At 44.9% G+C, this 23,902-nt stretch overlaps 1 protein-coding gene across 8 annotated transcripts in view; it reads right to left on the bottom strand.

Annotated features, from left to right (window-relative positions):
* TMEM131L (transmembrane 131 like) overlaps window positions 1-23,902 on the bottom strand; it is a 160,108-nt gene continuing 136,206 nt past the window's right edge. For 6 of the 8 annotated variants that reach the window (XM_045082762.1, XM_045082816.1, XM_045082894.1 and 3 more), the window contains 10 exons: window positions 21,923-22,071; window positions 13,405-13,529; window positions 11,483-11,649; window positions 10,248-10,430; window positions 7,134-7,212; window positions 5,897-5,979; window positions 5,126-5,246; window positions 3,994-4,085; window positions 1,072-1,211; window positions 1-411 (listed from right to left, as the gene is read on the bottom strand). In XM_045082762.1, the coding sequence (XP_044938697.1) occupies window positions 136-411; window positions 1,072-1,211; window positions 3,994-4,085; window positions 5,126-5,246; window positions 5,897-5,979; window positions 7,134-7,212; window positions 10,248-10,430; window positions 11,483-11,649; window positions 13,405-13,529; window positions 21,923-22,071 (1,415 nt within the window). In that variant the 3' untranslated portion in view covers window positions 1-135. Of the gene's footprint in view, window positions 412-1,071; window positions 1,212-2,340; window positions 2,464-3,993; window positions 4,086-5,125; window positions 5,247-5,896; window positions 5,980-7,133; window positions 7,213-10,247; window positions 10,431-11,482; window positions 11,650-13,404; window positions 13,530-21,922; window positions 22,072-23,902 lie in introns of those variants that run through there. The other 2 variants (XM_045082923.1, XM_045082969.1) reach the window with 2 other exon arrangements.

The raw sequence follows: 23,902 nt of genomic DNA, 5'->3' as shown, positions 1-23,902 counted from the left end.
TTCATTAAAAAAATTTATTTTCATATAAAAGTGCCAAAATATCCACCAATGTCATAATCTATCTCAACAACCAGTTTACGCTAGTAATCAAAACACAAGCCTCTTTATTCACATTGTTTAAAAATCAAATTCTTTTCACACATTCCCACAGTAGCTTGAGTCTCTAGACAGTGGGAAGCTTGCATTCCTGTTTGCCGTGGTAGTCCATATGTCCAGGTTCATATAGGCACGAAACGGATTAAACCCTGGGTAGTATTCCTTGCACATGACAGCTTGGTTTTCCATGTGAGTCGAATGTTCCGTGGTGGGGCTGATGGGGCAGCAACTTTCATATACGTCACTTTGTGGGGCCCAGATGGAACCAAAAAGTCCAGACATTGGAGACAAACTTCGGGTGCTCGTGAGGTAGGGCTGAGGTGTACATGAGGAGGGGGAAAAAGAGAAATTTTTAGAAATTTTTAGAGATTTTAGAAAGCCAACATCAAAGTTGGACACCACAGTGCTACCCATCCAAGTCACAGGGAAGTCATTAAACTATTCTCAACCTTCTGGGTTGCCTCAAAGCCATTTTTCTCAGAGTGTTGTGAAATCTTCATCTTCCTAGATAAACTTATTTTCAACCCAAGAAAAACCCCTTAGGTCAAATGCCCTCGGTCTGTAAAACATGTCTTGAGTGGATGCCAGAGTGAGGAGGCACGGGGCTCTTGGGTGCTGACAGGCAGGAAGCCCTCAGGACCAGTGAGTGACCCTCTCTGAGCACAGGACCACTGAGGCACAGCTGGGTCACAGAGGGCTTCCCAGCCCGAATTCAATTTTATCGACCCATCACTGCTCCTCCGTGTCCTCTGGGTGGCCTTTCTCTTCAGGGCGGCTAGACAACCCACATCTGCAAGCCCCCACCTGTCTGACTATGCCTAAGGCTCTTTCAGAAGGTGGCTAGCCTGGCTTCTGGGATCTAAAGGACACAAGCCAGGCTTTGACAGATCTGAACCTGACCCTGAAGCAAAGTGAGACCAGGATTAAAGAAGGACCAGAAAGAACTTGGAGCTGCCCCGGGGTCACAGCACTGACCGGAGAATTGAGGAGACCCGCGTGTCCCCAGGCAGTCGGCATGTTGGGTGGGGGGCTCCAGGTAGAAGGAGAGCTGTGATCCATAAAGTCTGTCTGAATTTCGGCAGGACAAGGGAAGCCATTGGGGTAATTCATGTTTTCTACAAAAAGTGGAAGACAACACAGGTAAACATTTTTACGGTGAGATCTGAATTCTCATTCTCAGGCCAAAAGTTGTTTTTTTTTAAGATTTTATTTATTTATTTGACAGAGAGAAATCACAAGTAGATGGAGGGGCAGGCAGAGAGAGAGAGAGAGGGAAGCAGGCTCCCCGCTGAGCAGAGAGCCCGATGCGAGACCCGATCCCAGCACCCTGAGATCATGACCCCAGCCGAAGGGAGCAGGGAGCGGCTTAACCCACTGAGCCACCCAGGCGCCCCTCAGGCCAAAAGTTTTTAAGGCCTTCCCATACCTCTGAGGTAAAGGCCAGTGTAGTTTACACTGTCATTCTCAAGGTTAAAACTATTTAGCAGATAAGATAGGCTACCTGGGAAGCCCTCAGGAAGGAAGGTCCGTCCTCTGGGCTTGATTGTTCTGTATTTGACAATTAGCCCACAGGCTTTCTAATAAAGACTCCTGCGCACTGGACCCGTGACAGGATTCTTACCAGCCCTTAACATTTGCTTTTATTACCTGTTGGGCCAACCTCAGCCTCCTGCAACGTACACTGTATGGAGATACCAGAGCAATATGAAACCAGCACTTCTTAGCTAAGTAGGAAGGTACGGCTGTCCCTGCTTTAGCCATGGGAGATATATTCCAGGACCCCCAGTCGGTGCCTGAAGCCGCGGACCCTCCTGAACCCTATGTATGTTATGTTTTCTTCCTATACATAAATATCCGGGGTAAAGTGCAATTTATATAGTAGGCACAGGAAGAGATTAACTAATAAAATATAAAATAACACCACACTGTAACAGAAGTTATGGGAATGTGCCTTCCTTTTCTTTCCCTCTCAGAGTATCCTGTACCACACCCACCCTTCTTGGGATGCTGAGAGATAATAAAGTGCCTACATGAGGAGGTGAGGGGAGGTGAAGGAAAGACCTTGTGACAGAGCATCAGGCTACTAGAGACCTTTCGACAAAACATGAGCAGGAGGTTCATCTGTTGTGGAAGGCAGCTGACTGCGGTAACCAAAACCACAGAAAACACAACTTGGGGTTAATGGGGCGCCGCTGTGATACACAGGAGCCTCCCAAGCCTGGGAAGGATGTCACCACAACATACCCCTGTGGTTAGCATGGAGCAAGGCAGGTATCAGACTCCAGTGAGAGCCATCTTCTCAGGCCATTTAGAGCTTCCCTGAACAGGTAGCCCCACTATGGGGGCTCTTTAATATATAAGATCGCTCTGTAATATATAAGAAGAACATTCTGCAGCTTATCAGGGAAATCTCACAGCTATTATTGTTTATCATTACCAATGCTTGAGCCCAAGCACCAGCCATTTCCCCCAGTTTCCCCTCCTGGCTCTCCACTCCATCTTTCTGTGGCACCACTCAGGGTCAGAAGAGTAGGACCCTGCTGAGGAATAAGCACGTGCATGTTTCCACTTCACACAGGACTTGTCTGCCTGGAAAGTATAGCAAACATCTAAAGCCTCAAACTCCCGAAGGATAATTTACAATCTTAGGTCCATGGAAATCCAAGGGACCCAGGTCTACCAAGTCCAAAGGACTAAATAGATCGGGGTTGCTTGCAGAAACTCCCAGACAGCCACGTTGAGAGGGCTTTTTGAGGCCATCTGAATTACACACGGCAGGCCTGCACAACTGAACCCACATGAAGCTACTCGGCAGCTGCCTGTAAGGCCATTCTCAAAGGTTCTCACTGTTAAAGGCGCATTTTTCTTTTTTTAAAAAATTCAATGTAATTAACATACAGTGTATGATTAGTTTCAGAGGAAGAATTTGTGATTCACCAGCTGCACGTAACACCCAGTGCTCATCACATCACGCACTCTCCTTAAGGCCGTCACCCATTCACCCCATCCCCCCAGCGACTTCCCCTCCAGCAGCCCTCAGTTGGTTTCCTAGAGTTAAGAGTCTTCATGGTTTGTTTCCCTCTCTGATTTCGTCTTATCTTTCCTTCTTTTCCCCTATGCTCATCTGTTTTGTTTTTAAAGGCACATTCCTAGCAGACATATGACAACCAAAAACCAAGCTCATGAATATGGAGAATGGACTGGGTTCTCAGAGGCAGGGGTCAGGGGTGGAGGGGAGTGGGATGTATGCAAAATGGGTGAAGGTGCTTGAACAGTACAAACTCCCAGTGATAAGATGAGTCAGGACTGGAGACATAATGTAAGGTCATGGTGAGCAGAGTTATTAACGATATCCTCTCATGTATTTGTAAGATGCTCTAAGAGAGACCTTAAAAGTTTTCCTCACAAGAGAGAACATTTGTGACCATGTTCGAGGATGGGTGATGACTAGACTAGACTGCATGTCACTTCCCAGTACGTACCAAAGGCTAATCATTATGTCGTATACCTAAAACTAATACAATGTTCTGTGTCAATTACATCTAAGTTGCTTTAAGGAAGTACGTTCTGGGACGCCTGGGTGGCTCAGTTGGTTAAGCAGCTGCCTTCGGCTCAGGTCATGATCCCAGCGTCCTGGGATCGAGTCCCACATCGGGTTCCTTGCTCAGCGGAGAGCCTGCTTCTCCCTCTGCCTCTGCCTGCCATTCTGTCTGCCTTTGCTCGCTCTCTCCCACACTCTCTCTGATAAATAAATAAAATCTTTAAAAAAAAAAAATCCTTTAAAAAAAAAAAAAAAGGAAGTACGTTCTTCTGCAGTTAATGCCTCAGGCCCACATGCTTCCTGCTTTGACTTTTCTGAGTAAAAGAATGGCATCAGATTGTTCAAGCAGCTTTTACCTTCCGGAAAGGCATTATAATCACTCAGTTCCAATGGACAGTACACGCTGGGGAACTGGCCTTCACAGGCTGCACTCCAGTCAATGAAACTGCTATAAAACACAAGAGGTCTCGTTTCAGAAACAGGACGTCAAAAGACCATGTAAAGAAAGAGGAAAACGATTTTGTGATCCAGCACCATAATCACTGCTCATCCCTCAGTTTTGGAAGAGAAAAGATGTACTTTCTTGAGTCATGGGATCAAAGACTTCCCGACCGACCAAACGTTCCCCACCAACGACTCGGCTTAGTAGGATGGACGGCTCAGGCGAAGAGCTTGCTTCCTTGGTCACCCAGGTGGGCTAACTCTAACCCAAGGCAGATCCAAGGCCGTGGCTTTTGGAGCACTTTGGGAGAGGACTGCACTACCCCAAGACTCTTGGCCAACACCTGCAGGTACTACTCTAAAGTGCCCCACCCCCAAGCAGGGTCGCTGTTTGTCCAGGAGGTTGGGGGGGGGAACCACAACCATCAAGACTGATTCGCAACAGATACTTTGATCACAGTTACAAACCGGAGTCTCATGACAGATAGAAAAGAGTAAATACCACTGTAATAAAGGAACCAAAAAAGAAAACTTCAGATTCTGTGATGAGACAGAGATGCCAACATTTTATCACGTTCTCACTGCTGAACGTCTTTGACATCCAACAGCGAATTAAAGAAACAGCTCGAGTGGAACGGCCTCTCAATATGCAAACTATCTGATCTTTCTTAATGTTTTAAATGTGTTCATGATGGATGCCAAGGAAAAGTGGAAAGCACTGCTCCATCAGGTGGTAGGAATCGTGAGTGACTGTGTTTTCAAATCAGCCTCTATTAACAGACCATCTTTTCAGCTTGAGGAAAGTGATGATGTGGTCAACAGCTCTGTTATTCTTCTTTCCTTTCATGTTTCTCTCCCTCCTGCTTTGTTGTTTTCTAAGACACCACAGTGCAACTCCAACAGGCAGATGGAGATATCCAGATGAGGTGCACTGGGGAAGGAAGCCTGGCCCCCAGTTTTGTAAGGCCCATCTAACAGACTGAACTCCAATCCCCTCAGCAAGTCCTGCCGCTAAGCAAGGCAATGATCAGAGAAGGGAGTCCATACCTATTATGCACGGGAGCTGGGCCCTGCATCACGCCAGGCACGCGGTTCTCCACAGCACAGTTGAAGCTGCTTGTCACACACACAGGCTGCGTGGGCCACAGGTCTCCAGCTGGGTAAAGACCTGAGGAAGGGAACAAGTCCTCTCAATCTCCCCTCTTCCCTCCTCAGCCCGCATCCCATCCTTTCTACAACATTCCTTCTCTACTTCTAGAAAACACTTCCTGTAAGTCACCCACACATGCTGACCATTTCTGCCTTCCCTGATCCCTTTTGGGATATACTCTCAGGTATACAGCAGGAAGATGGGGTCTAAGGAGAATGCCATTGTTCCACTGACAATTCAACCATAGCAAGTCCAAAATGTATCCAAAGAACGGCACAGAAGCCCATGCTTTCAAAGTCGGCTCCAAGATGGAGGGCAGTTTTCACATCTAGCAGAATTTATACATGCAAAAACAAGTGTATTAGAGCTCAATGATGCCATCGGGAGTAAGCACCAGGCTTATCTTGCCACAATCCCCGACCCTAGCCATGCGGGAAGCAGGCACTAGAAGAGACAGGAGATGCAAGAGCCTCGCCTACAAGGCAGAGGCAGTGCAGTCAGAGGCCCCTGATGACACGGGTCCTGAGGGGCCGGTGCATGGAAGCCCAGTGACACGGCTTGGACCAGAGGGCCCTGCCCCTGCCTCCAACCTACTCGTCTCCACAAGCTCCCTGTCCTGCCATGTGGAGGAACCCCCGGCTGGTGTCTGGAGTGAGAGTCTGCCCTACCTTTATCTTCTTCAACACCTGTAGGCCCGGCAGGAAGGCTGGGACAGGGAGGTTCTGCATACTGTGGCAGATCATTCATGTTTCTGTGGAGAAAGCCAGAAAATGAAGATCTACGATTTCTTCTGTAAAAGGATGTACCAACTCTATTCAACCATGTCTTGAGTTTTACAGGAATTCTTCCGTCAAGAAACATAAATGCTAGAGACACAAAGGTACATGGCCAGAAAAGGGTTAAGGTTACCAAATTTCCAAGACCCAGCAAAGCCTGTTTTTAATAAACAACAAAATCAGTGTAACTGAGGCCCACGGCAGGTTCCCGTCTGCCCAGCACCAGCCGGCAGTGCTGAGTGGAGTCAGTCCTGAGTTAGCGTAGGTTCCCTGCTTGCAGACACCCCCCACAGACAGCTTGCCTCGCCCCCTCTGCCGAACCTCCTTTTTCACACGTGCATCTATTTAATGGTAACGACAGCCCCCTGTCCTCTCACCATGTGACTGGAGCCCACGGAAACATGATCACGTTCTCCCTCGAAAACCCTCTGCTTACTGCGTCCCTTCCTCTTGTCCTGCTCAATAAGAGCCACTCGTCTGTTTTGTCTGATGCGGCAGCAACCATCACACAGTGGGAGTCCTAACCATGTCAGTACCTGCTTGTTCCTGCAAAACTCCCTGCATCATCAGGGCTCCATTTTATTTTAAGTTCCAGAGGAGGGAATGATGCCCATCCCTGCAATATCTGCTGTTTCTCTTTCTGCTTTCAGGAATGAGATGGGTTTGTTTTTTTTCTTTTTAAGATTTTATTTGTATGAGAGAGAGCACAGGCACACAAGCTAGGGGAGGGGCAGAGGAAGAAGGACAAGCAGACTCCCCACTGAGCCTGAGTTTGGAGCCTAATGGAGCCCCAATGCAGAACTTGATCCCGGGACCCTGAGATCATGACCTGACCTGAAGGCAGACGCTTTACCAACTGTGCCATCCAGGCCCCCCAGAAAGGGGATGTGTTCTAATGTGGCTATATCACTGGCAGTAATGGGCTCCCAGAGACATCTCCACAAGGAACATATGTACCCAGAAGGATCCTGCTTGCTGAATTATTAGCAAAATTGGAAGTTACTTTCTCTCATTCTTAAAAATCTTTCCTATTTCCACTGCAGAACTAACTACAAAGCAGCAGCACAATGACAGAAAAAACAGTAAGTATATAAAACACGCTGTCAAAGCAAGAGAGTGAGAAACTTACGTGGGATTGCAGATGTTATGAGAAAGATTCAAGGAGATGGGAGTTTCTGAAGAAAAGTCGTTTTGCGGAACACTGTCTCCTGTGTAAAAGCAAAAACGATTATCACAAGGTTTTGCAAGTTTAATTCAACTGTACTATGTTAAAAGTGCACATTGCTAATATCACAACCCCAAATGAACGACTTCTCACTTCTGACTGATTTTCATATTCAGTAATTTTATTTTTTTTTTAAAGATTTTATTTATTCATTGGACAGACAGAGATCATAAGTAGGCAGAGAGGCAGGCAGAGAGAGAGGAGGAAGCAAGCTCCCTGCAGAGCAGAGAGCCCAATGTGGGGCTCGATCCCAGGACCCTGGGATCACGACCTGAGCCGAAGGCAGAGGCTTTAACCCACTGAGCCATCCAGGCGCCCCTCAGTAATTTCATTTTTTAAAAATCTTTATTATATTTCTCTTTTCACTGAAAACTTGCTAAAAACTCAACATTTAAATCTATGAATTTCGGATTCACAGTGTTTCAGTTGTGGAAAAAAGCTGAAACCATTAATATTGTGTAAGTTTCTCATAGGGATTTTTTGATAAAAGAAATCTTGCTATATAAATCGACCCCTGCAGTTTGTAAGTGACACTGTAGGAAGTCTATGGAAGTAAACAGAAGTTCAGAGAAGAAACATGGAAGTCATCTGCAATCATGCTGCTGTTCAGCATGAGTTATATTTCCTCACAAACTCTTTTATGTGTACACATGTGTGGAAAGCTGGGGTCATGCTTCATACGTACTTTGTTTTTACGGTCTCTTACACCATTAATTATACTGGGGACATTTTCCCAATAGTACATAACCTTCAGACAACTTACAAACTACATGTTAAGCCATTGTACAGCAACACCATCAATAATTATTATCATCTTGCTCCCGTTGGCCTTCCTCAAGCTAAAGCAGCACTTCTATTCTGTTACTGAGGACTGATTTTTAAAAACCTTAGTTATGCTTTGTCCGGCAACCTTTGTCTTCAGCGGTGGATGGAGCTGTGCTTGGTGTAGGCTGTGAAAACCAAGCTCCCTCAGGCCACATGCATCCCCGCTCTCACAGCACCTGGGCCTGCCTGCCTTCATCTGAGTCTGTGAGTGTCTCCTTGTGGGCGATGGCAGTGTCCCCCAGAGGGGGCAGGACTGCTGTGTTTCTTGGGCACCAATATCTTATCTTTTTGTGCCTAAAGCACAGTACCCAGTAATAAACAGTGCATATCAGTGATATTAAAATTTTATGGAGGATCATTAAGAAATCAATGTCTCAAAGTCTCCTGGGGGTTGGGGAAGCTGATAAAGAAACACAGTCTGAAGACACACCTGGGTGCCTTATGTAGGTTTTTATGGCTATTGTGCCCCATCTCTCAGAAAAGACCTTCTTTTATTGGTCTCACCACTGGGAGGAGACAGAGAAGAGCGACAGCCCAGAACCTGCTGAAGGGAGCTGTTGGTGGCCTGAAGCAGCCAGCCTGTCTGGGGGAGAAGACAGGGTTTCTGGGTGGTGAGTAAACTGGGGTGTGGAATAAGCCGCCAACCCCTCTGAGCCCAGGGCCACTGGCTCTCCCTCTCAAGGCTGTGTGGGAGCCATGCCAGTGTGACCAGCAAACGAAGGCCTCACACTTGTGAGCTTCTCAATCTCACCACCATTTCCTCACACAAAGACTAAGTTTACTATTTTGAAAACAACAGTGAAAAGGAATGAACTCCATCTTTATATAGTCATGGAGGTTAAAAAACACCGAGAGAAAGAAGCAAGACGCAGAATGATATACTGAAGTACGATTTCCTTTATGTAAGTCACAAACGTTCTATACTCTGTTGATGGACGCATGCAGGTAAACAAAATATGGACTAAAAGAATACATGCCAAGTTCATGAGAGTGGACAATGATTCTCTTGAGGAAGCCAAAGTGGGACAAACTATAAGGATTAAAAAAAAACCCTAATGAATGGGTATTATAGAGGACCAATGAATCACAGACCTGTACCCATGAAACGAATAATTAATTGAATTTAAATTTTAAAAAATTTTAAAAAAGGGTAAATATAACAAAAGTAAGTTAATTCCTTGAATTGTCCCAAATCTTCAAATTTCTCAAAAATAAGAGAGGACATCAATGTTCATAGCAGCATTGTTCAAAGAGCTAAAACGTGGAAACACCCCAAGTAGTTATCAACAGATGAATGGATGATTTAAATGCTGCATATACCTGCAATGGAATATTACTGGGCCTTAAAAAGAAAGGATGGATGAACCTTGAAGAAATTACACTAAGTGAAATGAGCCAGATACAAAAGGACAACCACTGTGTGATTCTACTTAGACAGCAGAGTAATCACTGGAGGCAGGAAGATAGAGACAGGAAGTGGTGGCGAGGCTTCAGGGGCTGGAGGAGTGGGGACCGGATGGCCCTTGTTTAAAGGTGTGGAGTCTGTCTGGGCTGATGAGAAGATCCAGGAATGGATGGTGGTGCCGGTTACACATCAGGAGTGCTCTTAACGCCACTGAATGGTACACTTAAAAATGGCAAATTCTGGGGCGCCTGGGTGGCTCAGTGGGTTGAGCCGCTGCCTTCGGCTCAGGTCATGATCTCGGAGTCCTGGGATCGAGTCCCGCATCGGGCTCCCTGCTCAGCGGGGAGCCTGCTTCCCTCTCTCTCTCTGCCTGCCTCTCCATCTACTTGTGATTTCTCTCTGTCAAATAAATAAATAAAATCTTTAAAAAAAAAAAAAAAAAAAAAAAAAAAAAAAAAAAATGGCAAATTCTGTTACAACTATTTTACCATAATAAAAATGTACAAGTACTGAAACAAATGTGGACATTCTTTGAGCCAGGTAAAAGATAGACATGATGATGATGATGATGATGATGATGGATGGGATGCAGAGGGGAGAAAAAGGAAGGAGGAAAAATCAAGAGAGTGAATCAAATCCACAGCTAAGTCAATACTCCAGTCAGCAGTCCTGTGTGTGCTCCAGGCTTGGAAGGCAGATCTAGGCCTGGTACAGGGCTCAGGGGCATGGGGGGAGGCAGGCCAGCGGGGAGGTCTGCTTGGAGGGCCCGGGCGGCCCCTAGGACTCACCAGCTGGCAGGAAGTGCGGAGGGCCCACCGCAGGCTTCTTGTCCCCATCGGAGCTGCTGCTGCTCCAGCTGCCCCAGCTGCCCCGGCTGGCCCGCACACTGCCTGAGGAGCTGCCGCAGTCCGAGCTCGAGTCAGAGCAAGGCTTCTCCACACACTTCTTCCCAGGCTTCGGGTAGTAGCCCTCTGTAGGAAGGCAGAGAGACATCACGTTCATTTAAACAATTTTCCTCTAGCTGCCATGTCTCCTCAAAGGAGAGAGGGGATGTTATGACAGAGGCCACATTCAGCTTCAGGGTTGGCTCCCTCTGCTCATCCAGGGAGAAGGAAGAAGTTACCTGAGACCAATGAGGGGACCTGAAGGGACGGTGGGTGATGAGCTCTGTGTACTCTGCCTATGGGTTGGACACTCCCACCTGTCTGGGGCTCAGGCCGTCCATACCAATGATAACCATGATTGAACGATGGTTCTAGAAATAAACACTCCAGGGAGGCAAACAGCTGCTCAACCAGATTGGAAATTTATAGGTAATATGCCCCTCGCTTTTATGAAGATTTCCACGAAGAGCTTCCAAGTATTATTTATGTGTGGGTAGAAAGAACTTCCAGTAAGACCAAAAAGGCACAGGTGTGTCAAGGGAATGAATGAGAGGACAGAGAGAGAAACTCGCTAACTCTGTCAGCTTGTGTGTCTGCCAGCCTGCTCTCACTGATGTGGACGTGTGTCTGGAGACACAGGTGCTAGCCGGGAGGATGACAACTTCCCCACCACCTCCCCCACATGTACAGTCAGTTTCAATGGCCCTTGAGCCTCCCACCATTCTCTGCCCTCCCTTGGACCTAGCTCTGGGCGCCCTCTATCTCCCACTCCCAGAGACACTGCCCAGCCATTCTTGGAAACCAAGGAACCACCTGGCTCAGGTGTGTGAGAAGGCGACGGTTCTCTCCTGGTCAACCCCCGAGAGTAAGCAAGCTCTGTGCCTTCAGCACTCTGCATAGGGAGAGTGGAGAATGGCCAGGTTTTAGGGGAAGGAGGAGGTAGGAGGAGGCAACACTCGAGGCTGTCCAGGTTCAAAACAGGTTTCCAGGCTCATCCTGACAGCGGTCCATTCGGGGTTCCATAAGCTAAGGTGCCTGGAAAGTGATAATCTCCTCAACACTCACGGCTTTACACAGGATACTTCCTGGAGGAACCGAACTTCCAACAGAAGCATTCACCACTCGCTGTAGTTACATACCTGCCTCTCCTTGTGTAGCTGGTAAGCTGCTTCCAACGCCAGCATCTGGCTTACAGACTTCCCCAGGATTTTCCTGTATACACCAGTTTCTGACATTGATGTCACCGCTCAGCTCAGACGTTTCAAATTCACTACACACCAGTTTTAATTCACTCTGCTCAGAAGGCCTACAAGAATCAAAAAAGGTCACATCCAAATGTTATCATCCATCCATCCTTGATATCCAGGAGACTTATCAGAGCTGAAAATATGAACCTAGGACAACTCAAGACCTCTTTTCTTAGGGTTTTGGGGGAGAAGACACTGAGTTAGAGAGGAATAAAAAAAAGACTAAGATTTTGCTGTTTTATTATTTTTTTTAAAGATTTTATTGGAGCTGCTGACTGTTCGCCAGCAGCGCATACAACATGACAATGCCGAATCACTGGCTCTCAGCTCCAGGCTGCAGCCGCCTCGGGACCTAGGGACAGCCCCGTGAGCAGCAACGTATGTGCTTCCCATGCGGTGGTCCTTGCCTCCACGTGGGCTGCGCTGCGGAGTCCCCTTCCCAAGACAAGCATTACTGTAGCAAGGTGGGGCCCCTTCCACAGGAAGACTTGGAGCCACTAGAGAACACTTGGGCAGAAACACATGCAAATACCTAGCTGAGCCTGTAAGAAAGAAATCCCCAGATGACAGAACTCAAAAGGAACAAAAGCCAGAGCAGTGAAGATGGAGGGACCTACAAGAAAGAAATCCCCAGATGACAGAACTCAAAAGGAACAAAAGCCAGAGCAGTGAAGATGGAGGAAAGAGGCTTTCAAGCCTAGGGGGTAGGCTTTAATTCCCCGCTGAAGGACAGTCACACACAGGAGTTAGGGAGCCAGAACTGTTTCCCTAAATTATACTATGGTCCTTGAAGGAGGCACTGTCAGTGCAAGAGACACCAGAAAAGCCCCATCTGTGGACTCAGGGAGGAAAAGGCAGGAGAAAGAATCTCTACTGGAGTCTCTCGACTTGGGCACATGTTGAGTGTTTAGAAGTCTAACCCAAGAAATCAAAATTCAGAGACTATACACCCAGGTGGATTTGAAGTCAAAATGTGTGCACTACCGGGGCGCCTGGGTGGCTAAGTCAGCTGAGCATCTGCCTTCGGCTCAGGTTATGATCTCAGGGCCCTGGGATGGAGCCTGGCACAGGGGCAGGGCTCCCTGATCAGCGCCGAGTCTGCTTCTCCCTTCTTCTGTGACTCCCCCCCACTCCCTGGCCACCACTTGTGCTCTCTAATAAGTAAATAAAATCTTTAAAAAAAAATGTTGGTACTGCTGACCTGTTGAAAAAAAAATACAGGGGATTCCCGCATAAACACTACCCAGTGCCTTCATTTTACTGATAAGCAAACAAAAGCTCAGGGAGATGAGTAACCCAAGGAAGCAAGGTTTCCAGAGGAGAATACCAATTCCGGCTTGTCCTTTACCAACTGTGTAAGAACCTAGCTTCTACGGGACTGAACCTCAGATTCTGGGAATGGTGACTCTTCTCTTTCACTACATGCACGAGGGTGACGTGGGAAAGGGGAGGCCTGCCGGCACCCAGCTGGTCTCACCCTCCCCTGCCTCAGGAACCCTCTGGCCCTTCACGGGCTGGTTGAAAGCAGGGGCACAGAGGAGGCCTCATGCTCTTTCTTTTTAAAACCTCCTGTAGCTTGAGCCTTTTATTAAGGTTAAAAAGACAAAAAATCTATTCACTTTCAGGTAGTTAATAATATAAAGGGAAAATATAACCAGAATGCATATTAATTTTAGTAACAGACTTTTTCGTCAATATTCTATTCTCAGTATCCAACATCACCAAAATAAGACCAAAAGATAACAGCTAGGTGTAAAATTATAGAATAAAAAAAACAGAGGAACATTTTAAAGGGACTGTAAAAATGAACACACCTCAAGACCTGAGCAGCACCCCGTTTCTTGTTTTTTCTACACGTTCGAGTTTTATTCCAACTTAAATTTTGTAAATTTCCTTCTTTTTTCTCCTGAAGCTTCTTCTTCCTATAAGGATCTTCCTGCTACAGAAAAAAAAGAAACCTTAAATAAAGGTTTAAACTGACTAAATGTACATTTAAAAAAACTTTTTTTTTTTTTTTAAACTTTCGCAGAACAACTCTATACAAATTCAGAATGTTCCAACACTGGTGAAAATGGAGACATACATTTCTCAATCTCCAGTCTGTTTGCATTCCCCTGCCTTCTCTACCTCTCTTCTAGGCAAAAAGAAGAAACAATTGTTGCCTACAGAATTCCAAAGGGGCTAAAAAGGAAAAACATCTGTTAGCAATTTAGGGTCAGCTTGCTGTTAACTTCGGCACCAATAAATTCTCCGACTTCACCTGTTAATTTGGTATGTGCAATTCACATGAGTTACTACCGAAGAAAAGTCATGTAAAAACTCAACGGAGGGTTAAATTCGTCCAGTGCTGTTTTTATTTGTTTACGGAAAAACTTTCGGAGACCGCCGATATCCATTGAGTGCGTCAAATAGTTTAAGCTTTTATAAATAAGAATGTGTCTCATGTTTTTTAAATGTGGTTTTGCAAATCTTAATTTAGCATGAAATACATATATATCTATCCATTCTATATGTGTGTACACAAATTTTAAAAAATTACATATGTGTGTGTATATATTTACGCCTATTCATACACACACACACACACACACACGTAATTGTTTTTTTTTAATTTGGGCCTTTTCCTTTTATGTTAGGCACAGTCTGTTAACTGGCTCAAGGGGAGAAGTCCCCTGCCAGAGAGCGTTCAGAAGCAGCTCCTGCCTTGAGTCCTCTTATACTCTCTCTCGCTTCCTTCCACCCTTCTGCCCCTTTAAAGCTCAGGTACTGTAGTCGTGTGGGAGGTGGTACAGAGCTCGCAAATGGAGAACCCAAAAATCGCATCCTCGGGGACCTCCCAGAAGCAAATCCCCCAACTCGGTGAGTATATTCCTACGGACCCTTAGGATTCACATTTCATAAAGAATAAAGCCCAGCTCATTTTACCTTCTCTTTTGAGAAGGTTGGTCCAAGAATCAGAGCTGGAAAATGCAGGATGTTCTAACATAAACTTGGCTGACACACATGACTTGGAAGAAGAAAAATAAGAGGTTTCAAATGCCTACATGTTACAGATCTGAGGTACCCAAAGCCTCAGGTATCTATTATAGCAGGAGGCTTACTACAATACACACTAGACAGAAAATGAAATTGTAACTGCACATGTGGCAGACTAATGGGATTTTCGTTTTTTCCTTAATACTCCTTTAGTTTCTCCCCCAGTATGTTAACTTTATGTTAAGTATGTTAAGTATTAACTTTTTTCTGATTCTGAAGGTATTCTAAAAACAAGACAGGTTAAACACACAAAGCCCTATCTTACAGGATCTTAATGCTAACTGCTGAAGTCTGAGGCTCAACAAACACATTAATAACATATGATCAGACATTCTCCAAAGTTAAACATTGGCTATCTACCGTATTTATTCATGTACTGGTCCTTGTATATTTCCAGCTTTGGGAGAGAAAAGGATTCCCCTCTCCTGGGGCCAAGAAAAACTGTTCATCACACAAGTCCTTGAGCCTTTCTGTCCCTCGAGAGTCACATACAAAGAAAGGATCTGTTTCTAAGAGGGGTCAGAGAAAGAGTGAACTGGTCAGCGGCCACTATGACACTTGGCTGCCTCTCTCCGATCAGTCTGGTGAGAGATGCCATTCTGTGCAAACCAGAGGAACTACAGAGACGTGGAACAGGGCGGTCCGAGGCATGGTTGCTGTCTCTGAATATGAGCCAGAGTGATTACCCAAAGAGTGCTCAGCACGCTGGACTCGGGTGTGTGGAATGAACGAGAAGCAACATCCATGAGCAAACAAAGTGAGACACGGAAAAGAGTGAGGACAAAAGGGGGAAGAGACAGAGGACATATGGAGGAATGAAAAACGAGTGAATGGCCTTTGTGTGTGTGTGTGCACACTTGTGTGTGGTGGGGGAAAGCAAGGGAGGGAAGAACAGCAGTGAGGAAGGGCCCTGGATGGGCTCGAGGTGAACAGGCCAGCCCTGGATGTAGCAGATGGTGGCGGGCGGGGGGCAGGGGAGGACACCAGAGACCCAAAGCAACAGACCTGTCAAGAAATGAAAGGGAGAATAAAAGGAGACTCTGGCTCTTTGCTTTTTGGTGGAGAGGGAGCCTCAAAGAGGGGGGGAGGCGGGCCCAACCAGGGGAAGAGCCCAGGGAGAGTTGCAAGTAAGATTGCAGCTCTGAGGTCAAACAGCCTGGACTGAAGCTCACCCCACGCTTTTTACTGGCTGTGCGATCTTGAGCAAGTCACTCAGCTTCTCTCTGCCTCCATTTCCTGCATCTTCTTCAACGGGCTGTTGTGAGAAGCAAGCAACCTGACACAGAGCCAGCACTTTATAGAAGATGTCCTATTCTCACGGATTACGCGGCGGGCAAATAAAAAGATTTCCTGAAACTTCAATAAAAGCAAACAAAGAAATCAAAGGAGAGGAATCACTGACTCCACAAAACATTCTTCGAGCTGCTGTATAGAAGTAACAGCAAATAAAAAATAAGAGGGAAGGGCAGACGAAGGAAAAAAACCACACATTGCTTCTGATAAGCAGAGTCAATACTGTGCCATATGTTCTGACGGAAAATAAGAAAAACACGGGCAACAGAAAAGTGGGCAAAGCACACGACATGCAAATTTGCAAAAGAAATATAAAAGGCTAAAAACCATGAAGACTCCATCCAAAATATTTAACAATAAAGTATGCTTTTAGGAAAGGAAAATTATAGATCAGCTTGTAGCTCATCTTTCCGTGCTGGTTTTAAAAAACACAAGTGTGTTTGTACTGCCTGTCTGTGTCTGCAGACACCAGGAGAGGGCTGGCGCGGGAGCGGGCTAGGGAGACAGGGCTCTTAACAGAGTCTGCCTCTGGGCAGCACAAGTGGAACTGGGTGAGACATTCAGTTCCAAATTATAAGAAAGAAAGAAGATAAGGAAGAAGGGAGCGAGGGAGGGAGAGATTTCAGGGCTAGGATTTTGGATGGATGACCTTTTAACTTATTTTTTCAGAATTTTGCAAAAAAGGAAAGGAAGGAAAGCACTCACTTTTCCCTGGTAAGAGATGCAAATTGGAATGAAAATGAAAACTTTCTTCCATCACACTGACCAAGTCTTTGCAAGGAACAATGAATGCACAGTGCTGGTGGGAGGCCAGCATTGCCCCATGGCATTGATGTGAATGAGAACTGGGACCACCTTTCCAGAAAACAATCTGGGGCACGCAGGAAGACACTCTTCAATTCTACTTCTAGAAATCTCTAACAAGGATTCTTTAGGTATCTAGGGAAGACTTCAGAACAATGTAAATCATCAGAGTGCTATTTATGAAAATAAAAAGCTGTAAATAACTTTAATGTCTGACCGCAAGAGAATGGTTTAGGATTAGAGCATAGTTAAATGATGGAATGTTATATAACCACTGGAAACAAAGTTCCCCTTGTTCTGAACATGAGAAAGTGTAGAATTATAACATTATTAAGAAAGCTACCTATACATAATGATGGTCCTGAGTTTTTTAAAAAGTTGCATGAAAAATACAGAAAAATGTACAAAGTATTTCATTTTGTATAGACTTTTCTCACCCCCTTTTCTATGCTATTGTAATAATCATGAGTTCCTTTTCTAAGAGAAAGAAAAATCTTTAAAAAATAAAACAGCAGGGTTAGGGTTAAAATTTAGTTTGTAGCTCTCAAATCTGGGCTTCAATCTTCTTTGCCAATAAATCTAGAGGAATGTTTCCACATACTATAGACAGATTTATATAATTTTCTAAGCTGCAAAGTTAGGCCCTAAGAATGTACAAGAAAAACAAACACTGAGTACTGCCCTTGGGAATGTGTTTATTGAGAACGATTTCTTCAAATGAACAATGAAATGGAAAGCATACTCACAGGGTTTTAAAGAAGAGCTTTTAGCAAAACTGGGTGAGTCACGGAGACAGCCAAAAAAAAAAAAAAAAGATGGGGTCTACGGTCCCCAGATCCTCCAACTCCCCGCAGCTTTCCTGCAGGGCTGGCTGCCATCTTTCGATGTACGGCTCCGGACCAGAAAAGGAAGGAGGAGCTTACCCAATTACTGGGACTGTATACAAGCCGAGTCTGCGCTCCTGGGATAGAGAAAAGGCAAGGCCTGGGACCCCAAAGATCGAATGGTGACAATACCCAGAGAAGAAAACAACAGGACACAAGCGTAGAGGGCTGAGTCTGGCGTGGGGGTGGGGGTGGGAAGCGGTGTCTGAAGTCCAGGAATGGCGCCCACTCATAGAAGCACCAAGAGGCAGGGTTCCTCGGGGGCCCCCCCTCCTAAGGGCCCTCAGAAGGACCTGCGGACTTGGCGCGAGTCCTGGCTGCTCCACCCTCATGCAGGCCGTCAGCCACTGCGTGGTCACACCTCAGGGCTGGCTTCCATCTCACGCAGGGCCACATGGAAGTTTTGAAGCCCCTGGCAAAGGGCTGCTGAGGTTCACTTCTTTCCTTGACCCATTCCCTCTTCCCCCAAATTCACAGATCTTCTTTCTGCTGCGGAGAGCATGGCCCTTCATAGTCTCAAGGGCCTCGCTTTCTGTACATCTGCTATACCTGCACCCTCGGGCCACCTGCAGCTTCACCACCACCCAGCATCATGTTCCGGCCCTGCTTTCCCTGTGCACACACATCGCAGAGAACTCGGTGCTGCCTCTCAGTTCTAACCTCCACGGCTCCCACATCTCAAGCTCTAGGCCCAAGTTTGCCATATAATACCTAGTTTTCTGGTTCTGTAACACCCGCTGTCGGTCGCAATCACACAGTCATTCTCTTTGGGCTGACCCCTGGTCAGTGCTTGGTACGTGAGCTACTCCAAGCATTTATCATGTTAACTCAGCCATTCCTCCCAAACTTAGGAGGGAGGCATGCTCTTAGTACCCTCATGTGTCAGATAAGGAAACTGCAGCATTAAGTAACTCACCCAATGTTACAGAGCAAATAAATGATGACCAGGATTCAAACCCAACAATTGTGGCTGCAAAGTCCATGCTCTTAACAAGCAACACGACTTTGGTAAACAGAAAAATGAACTTGTTGTGTAAGTCAGAAATTCCCCATCTTCTCATTAGCTGGACTTAAAACTTAGGAGTTATTTTTGCAAATAGTTATGTAAGAGAAGACAGTTCCTCTCTTTATGCAATTAGGGACAGGGAAATCCTGTTAGTTTTTCTTCTAGACTCTTACCTACTCTTCCTGTCCTTCCCCCTTGCTCCTGCCCAAGCGCAGCCTTACATCACACCTCCCAGTCAAGTAACAGCCTCCTTGTTAGAAGAGAGCTGGTGTCCATTCCTGCCCCTCCAGCCCAGCCTCCAAAATGTTCACACTGATCTTCCAGAAATCCATTATTCACACATTCATTCAAGCATTTACAAAACTGTGCTGTATGATCTCTGTAATAGGCATTCTGCCCATCTTTGCAAACCTGAATTGAAAAACATTATTGTGACCTTCAAGAAAATCTCAGCCTCAAGGCTGTTTTCCAATTTTTACCCACCCTCACTCCATCCACCCCCCCAGTCCAGAAACCTTCCCTACTCCCTGTCCTTTGCACCAGGGTCCCCTAAACTGGACACCCTGAAGCCAAATCTTCCAAAAAGATGTTCTGTTTGGACACATGTGCTTTTAAGACTCGGGCTCTAAAGTTCCTTAACAGACAAGCAACCATGCTCTCTCTGGTTCTCTACAGACACCGTCACTTCCGACTCCCGGGCTCACCGAGTTCCCTGTCTGCCCTTCCAGCCGAGGAGGAGTGGAGAAGGTCCAGACTTGAAATTGGTGAGCCAAGGCCTTTGCATTTGGAATGACTCCCATTTTCCCTCACATTACTTCCCCTTCCTGACTGAGCCTCTTCCCAAAGATTTCCTACTCCTCCTGATTATGCCGTGGGGCTCAGTGGGGCCACTGCCTACCTTCCCTTCTCTGCCTGTCCACATTTCTCCCTCCTCTAGGAGCTTCCTGTGCCCGCTACAGGCTCACCTGACTTTTCACTCTCTGAAATCCCTTCCACTCTGTCCTGATTGGGAGGGGGCACTTAACTATTGGACATGTCTTGTCCTTAAAAGACTACAAATTCCCAGTTTGAGATGTCTAGGATATATTTATTTTGCATCATTTTCATGTTATTTAAATGAAAAATTGTGTTTGTTATAAAGTTTAAGCAAAAATACAGAAATATAAAGAAGGAAAAAGATCACTGCAAACACCACTACTCAGAATAACAGTCTGCCATTGATTTTTTGGCAGATCTTGTTTTTGCCATCTCTCTATGAACCTACAGACACATTTGGATGGCAACACAGATGATGGGAATAATTTATAATACTGGGACAACTATTATTTTTTTTTTAGTATATGTCCTGCTGAAGCGATCACGACAATGTATTATTTTAAAATAAAAGTTTAATGTTCAGTTTTATTTGAATTTAACATAAGAAACTGAAGTAGAATCCAGGGAACTGCCAACTTTCAAATAATTATTTCTTCTCCACATGCTGTATTAGTGCCTTAAGGATCTCTCTAAGGTTAGGCAAAAGACCATGAAAGACATTTTCCCAAGTTTTCACCCTGTTCAATATGTTCAGTTTTACACAGTATTGACTCTCTACCATTGAATTAAAACTCATTGTCACCTACCATTCAATATCACCTCCTGTTTCTGCAGCTTTATGTTACTTTTTTGCTTTATTAAAGTTGTAATATACGCAATCTGTTCTGCAATTATAATTGCCAAATGTTTCGTCTTAGATCTGGATATAAAATGGAGAGAAATCTCAACAACAGACCACTAACACAACTTCTGTAGTCCTGCGTCTTTATTTTTACATCTATCTTGGTCGGCTAAATTTCATTAACTTCATTTTTTAAGAAAAGCTCATGATGAGTTCACTTGTGTTTAAGGATGCCTCTTCCTTGCTGCCTTTGTACTTGAGTGTTTCCTTGACTGGAATATTCCTGTTCACATTTTTATTCTCTGAATGGTATGGCTCCACTGTTCCCTGGATCAGATGCTTCCATGAAGTTGGAGTGAGCCTGAGTGAGTGTTTCTCCATCTTCCTAACTTTGCACCATTGTTTATGTTTTAAGATCAGTAATTTAGCCAGGCTCTGCCTATATCCATTATTACATATCAATTTTTCCTCTATATAGTGTGCCCTTCCATTCCATAAATTCAGTTCTGCCCTCCTACCAGGACCGTATTCTTCTACTACCTCTCTGAATACCTTCAGACCCATTTGTTGGGCCACTTACTGAAACACTCATTATTCTTACATTGGACTGCTTTGTCTTTCTTTGTCCCATATCTAAATGCTTCCAGCTCTTCAATTTTTTCCTTCACACTCACCCTGATGATCTCAAAGCCTTTCTCAGGGTCAGCAATTCCATTTTTGGCAGCTGTCTGTAAAATGTCGTTTGGGTCTTCATTTAGTTACTTAGCTTTTATAATATCTCTTTTAAAAATCTCATCCTAGAATCTTAATTTGCCTTTAAAAAAAAACTCTTATTTTATTGAGTACATTATCTGTAGTATGAAGTATTCTCAAAGTTAGGCTTTCTTCTAGATTAGGATCTTTCCCTGTCTTCCATGTTCTATTCCTTTCATTCACTTTTACTCGGCGCGCGCGCGCGTGTGTTTAGTACACGGTATGTATCAATATCAGCGTAGTTAGAATGCTATTTTTTTTCCACTGGGCTTATACTAATACATGAATACTTCTGTTCTGATGTAAACTAGATAAATTCTCCTAAATACCTTTCCCACCTTGATCGTGGACCTGTCTGCTTTCACCTTTGAGATACAGGGCTTGGTTCTGCTCTCCAGCACAATGTGCAACTCTGTGTCCAACTAACTCTGTGTCCAACTACGCACTCTCTTCTGATATTCTGTTGTACTAAGGCCCACTCACCTAAGCCAGACAGGCATTCCTCTCCTGAGCATTTGGCTTATGCTTCCAATTCAGCAAGAGCAGGCTCTAAAATGGATGTTGGGTGACAAAACTGGAGAGAAGAGACAGGTGAACTGCTTCTACTCCATCAGCTTTGCCAGAAGGTAACTCATTTGCTTAAGAACAGTTTCCTTTGAGAATAAAAGCTATCTGATGTTACTATAAATTATTTTAGTATCTCCTATTATAATTAGAAAATAAATAAAACTTTCCAAGCACCTCAAACTCACAATTTATAAATGCAAATTCAAATGCATGATAACTAACCCCCTTTGAGAGGTATGAAATACACATGTACAATTACTAGACCGATAACTGCACTCTCAGCCCTAAATATGGATTTTGTTCTAAGAGGCAAGAGAAAAAGAAATACAGACCTCGACTGAAGGTACATCCTGTTTCTCAAAACAAATGTCTTCTTTCGATGCTTTGTGAATCTTCTTTTCTGAGGAAGACTTTGTGTCAGCCTTCTTCAAACTTTCACAGTTGTCTACTTCATTCTTGACAGGCACTTGCTGGTTATTCCCTTGAATAAATAAAAATGATTGAATCTCTAGCTAATTATTTCCATTCACGTTTCCATAATTAAATCTCTTTCCTACACCAAGCCATCTACCCTAATGATATTTAGACCTGAGGATTGTTCCTGACATTCATGATGTTCTAGGTATGTTTACCAGTAAAAATGGGCTTACCTGAAGAATTCTACAAACAGTCTTTATTTTTTTTTAAAGGGATTTTTTTTTAAAATTTATTTGACAGAGATCACAAGTAGGCAGAGAGGCAGGCAGAGAAAGAGGAAGGAAAGCAAGCTCCCTGCTGAGCAGAGAGCCCAATGTGGGGCTCGATCCCAGAACCCTGGGATCATGACCTGAGCCGAAAGCAGAGGCTTTAACCCACTGAGCCACCCAGGCGCCCCTACAAACAGTCTTTAAAAGAGGTCAAGGAAAAAAGGTGAGGAGGTACCCCATTATTCACAGCACCATCATTCATAAGAAACAAAAGGTAGAAACAACCCAAATGTCCATGGATGGAAGGAAAGAAGTATAGAAATGTGGTACACAAAAAATGGAATACCACTCAGCCTTAAAGAGGAACAAATCAGTGCCCAACACCATGACTATACTTAACACTACTGAACTGTACACTCAAGAACGGCAGAGATGGAAAAGACGAAGCAATGAGATTGTGAGACATGCCACAACATGGATGAACCCAGAAGACATTATGCTGAGTGAAATGAGCCAGTCCCCAAAAGACCAACACTGAATGTTTCTACTTGTTTGAGGGAGCTAGAGTCATCAGAGAGGTGAAGAGTAGAATGGTGGCTACCAGGGGCTGGGGGGAGGAAATATAAATACTTACTGTTTAATGGGTACAGACCTTCTTTTTGGGATGGCAAAAAGGTGCTGAAAATGGATGATGGTAATAGCTGTACAGCACTGTGAATGTGCTTCATGCTGCTGAGCTTTATGGTTACAATGGCAAATTTTATGTTATGTCTATTTTATCACATTTTTTTTTTTAAAGTTGAAGGGGGAGAGGGGCTAAGGACTTGCCTTCTAGTAATGACTACATAGCTACAAATTATTTTCAAAGGAAATCTCAAGCTTCCCGAGCTGCTTCGGTTTCCTGATTTATAAGATGCAAATGCCACCTTCTCTGCCTACTCTGACTGTTATAAAGAGGGAACCGGAGGACATATACATGGAAAGGGCCCCATCAAAAACAAAGGACCTATTTCCGGGCAGGCCCTCTTTCCAAAGTCTGTGCTCACCTGCTCCAGGTGACCAGTGCCTACAAGCTGACAATGACCAGCAGGCCAATCACATGGCAAAAGCTGGTGCAGGTAGAAACTTCACCTGAAAACAATGATTCTCCCCGCTTTCCTTTCAAGTGACTTCACTCATCAGTGTATTTCTTCTTCGATCCCCTACTTCAAAATAAAGTCAGATAAACTTCAACCCCACCCCACAGTAACTGGCTTCAGGGTCCTAATAGGAAACAAAGTATTGCAACACCTGCTCCTTTTTTCTTTAGGAATTCCCTTACCATACCTGGGCAGTCTGAGAAAGTTTAGATGACCACAGTACAAAGATTTCACAGCAAAGCAGGCTGCAGGCTCTGGTGAGATGCCCACCTGATCAGACCTTCCGCAGAGGCTCCAATCTGGCCCTGCTTGGGGCCCTGGAGCGGGGTAGGTCTCTGCCCACAGAATGAAAGCAGTCAAATGCCCTCCAATTCTGAAACTCCTAAGTTGACCTCACTCAAAGCAAGATCCATACATTTTGCCAATAACACTGACAAGTAAGCATACTTTTATTTTGTTAATGGAAAATTGTGTAAGTATTACGTAA

This window comes from Mustela putorius, unplaced genomic scaffold (assembly GCF_011764305.1).
Source record: "Mustela putorius furo isolate JIRA1106 unplaced genomic scaffold, ASM1176430v1.1 tig00000056_pilon_pilon_pilon, whole genome shotgun sequence".
In the NCBI taxonomy this organism is placed as follows: domain Eukaryota; kingdom Metazoa; phylum Chordata; class Mammalia; order Carnivora; family Mustelidae; genus Mustela; species Mustela putorius.
The sequence above is the reverse complement of the archived record's forward strand: the minus strand, read 5'-3'. Positions and strand labels throughout refer to the sequence as shown.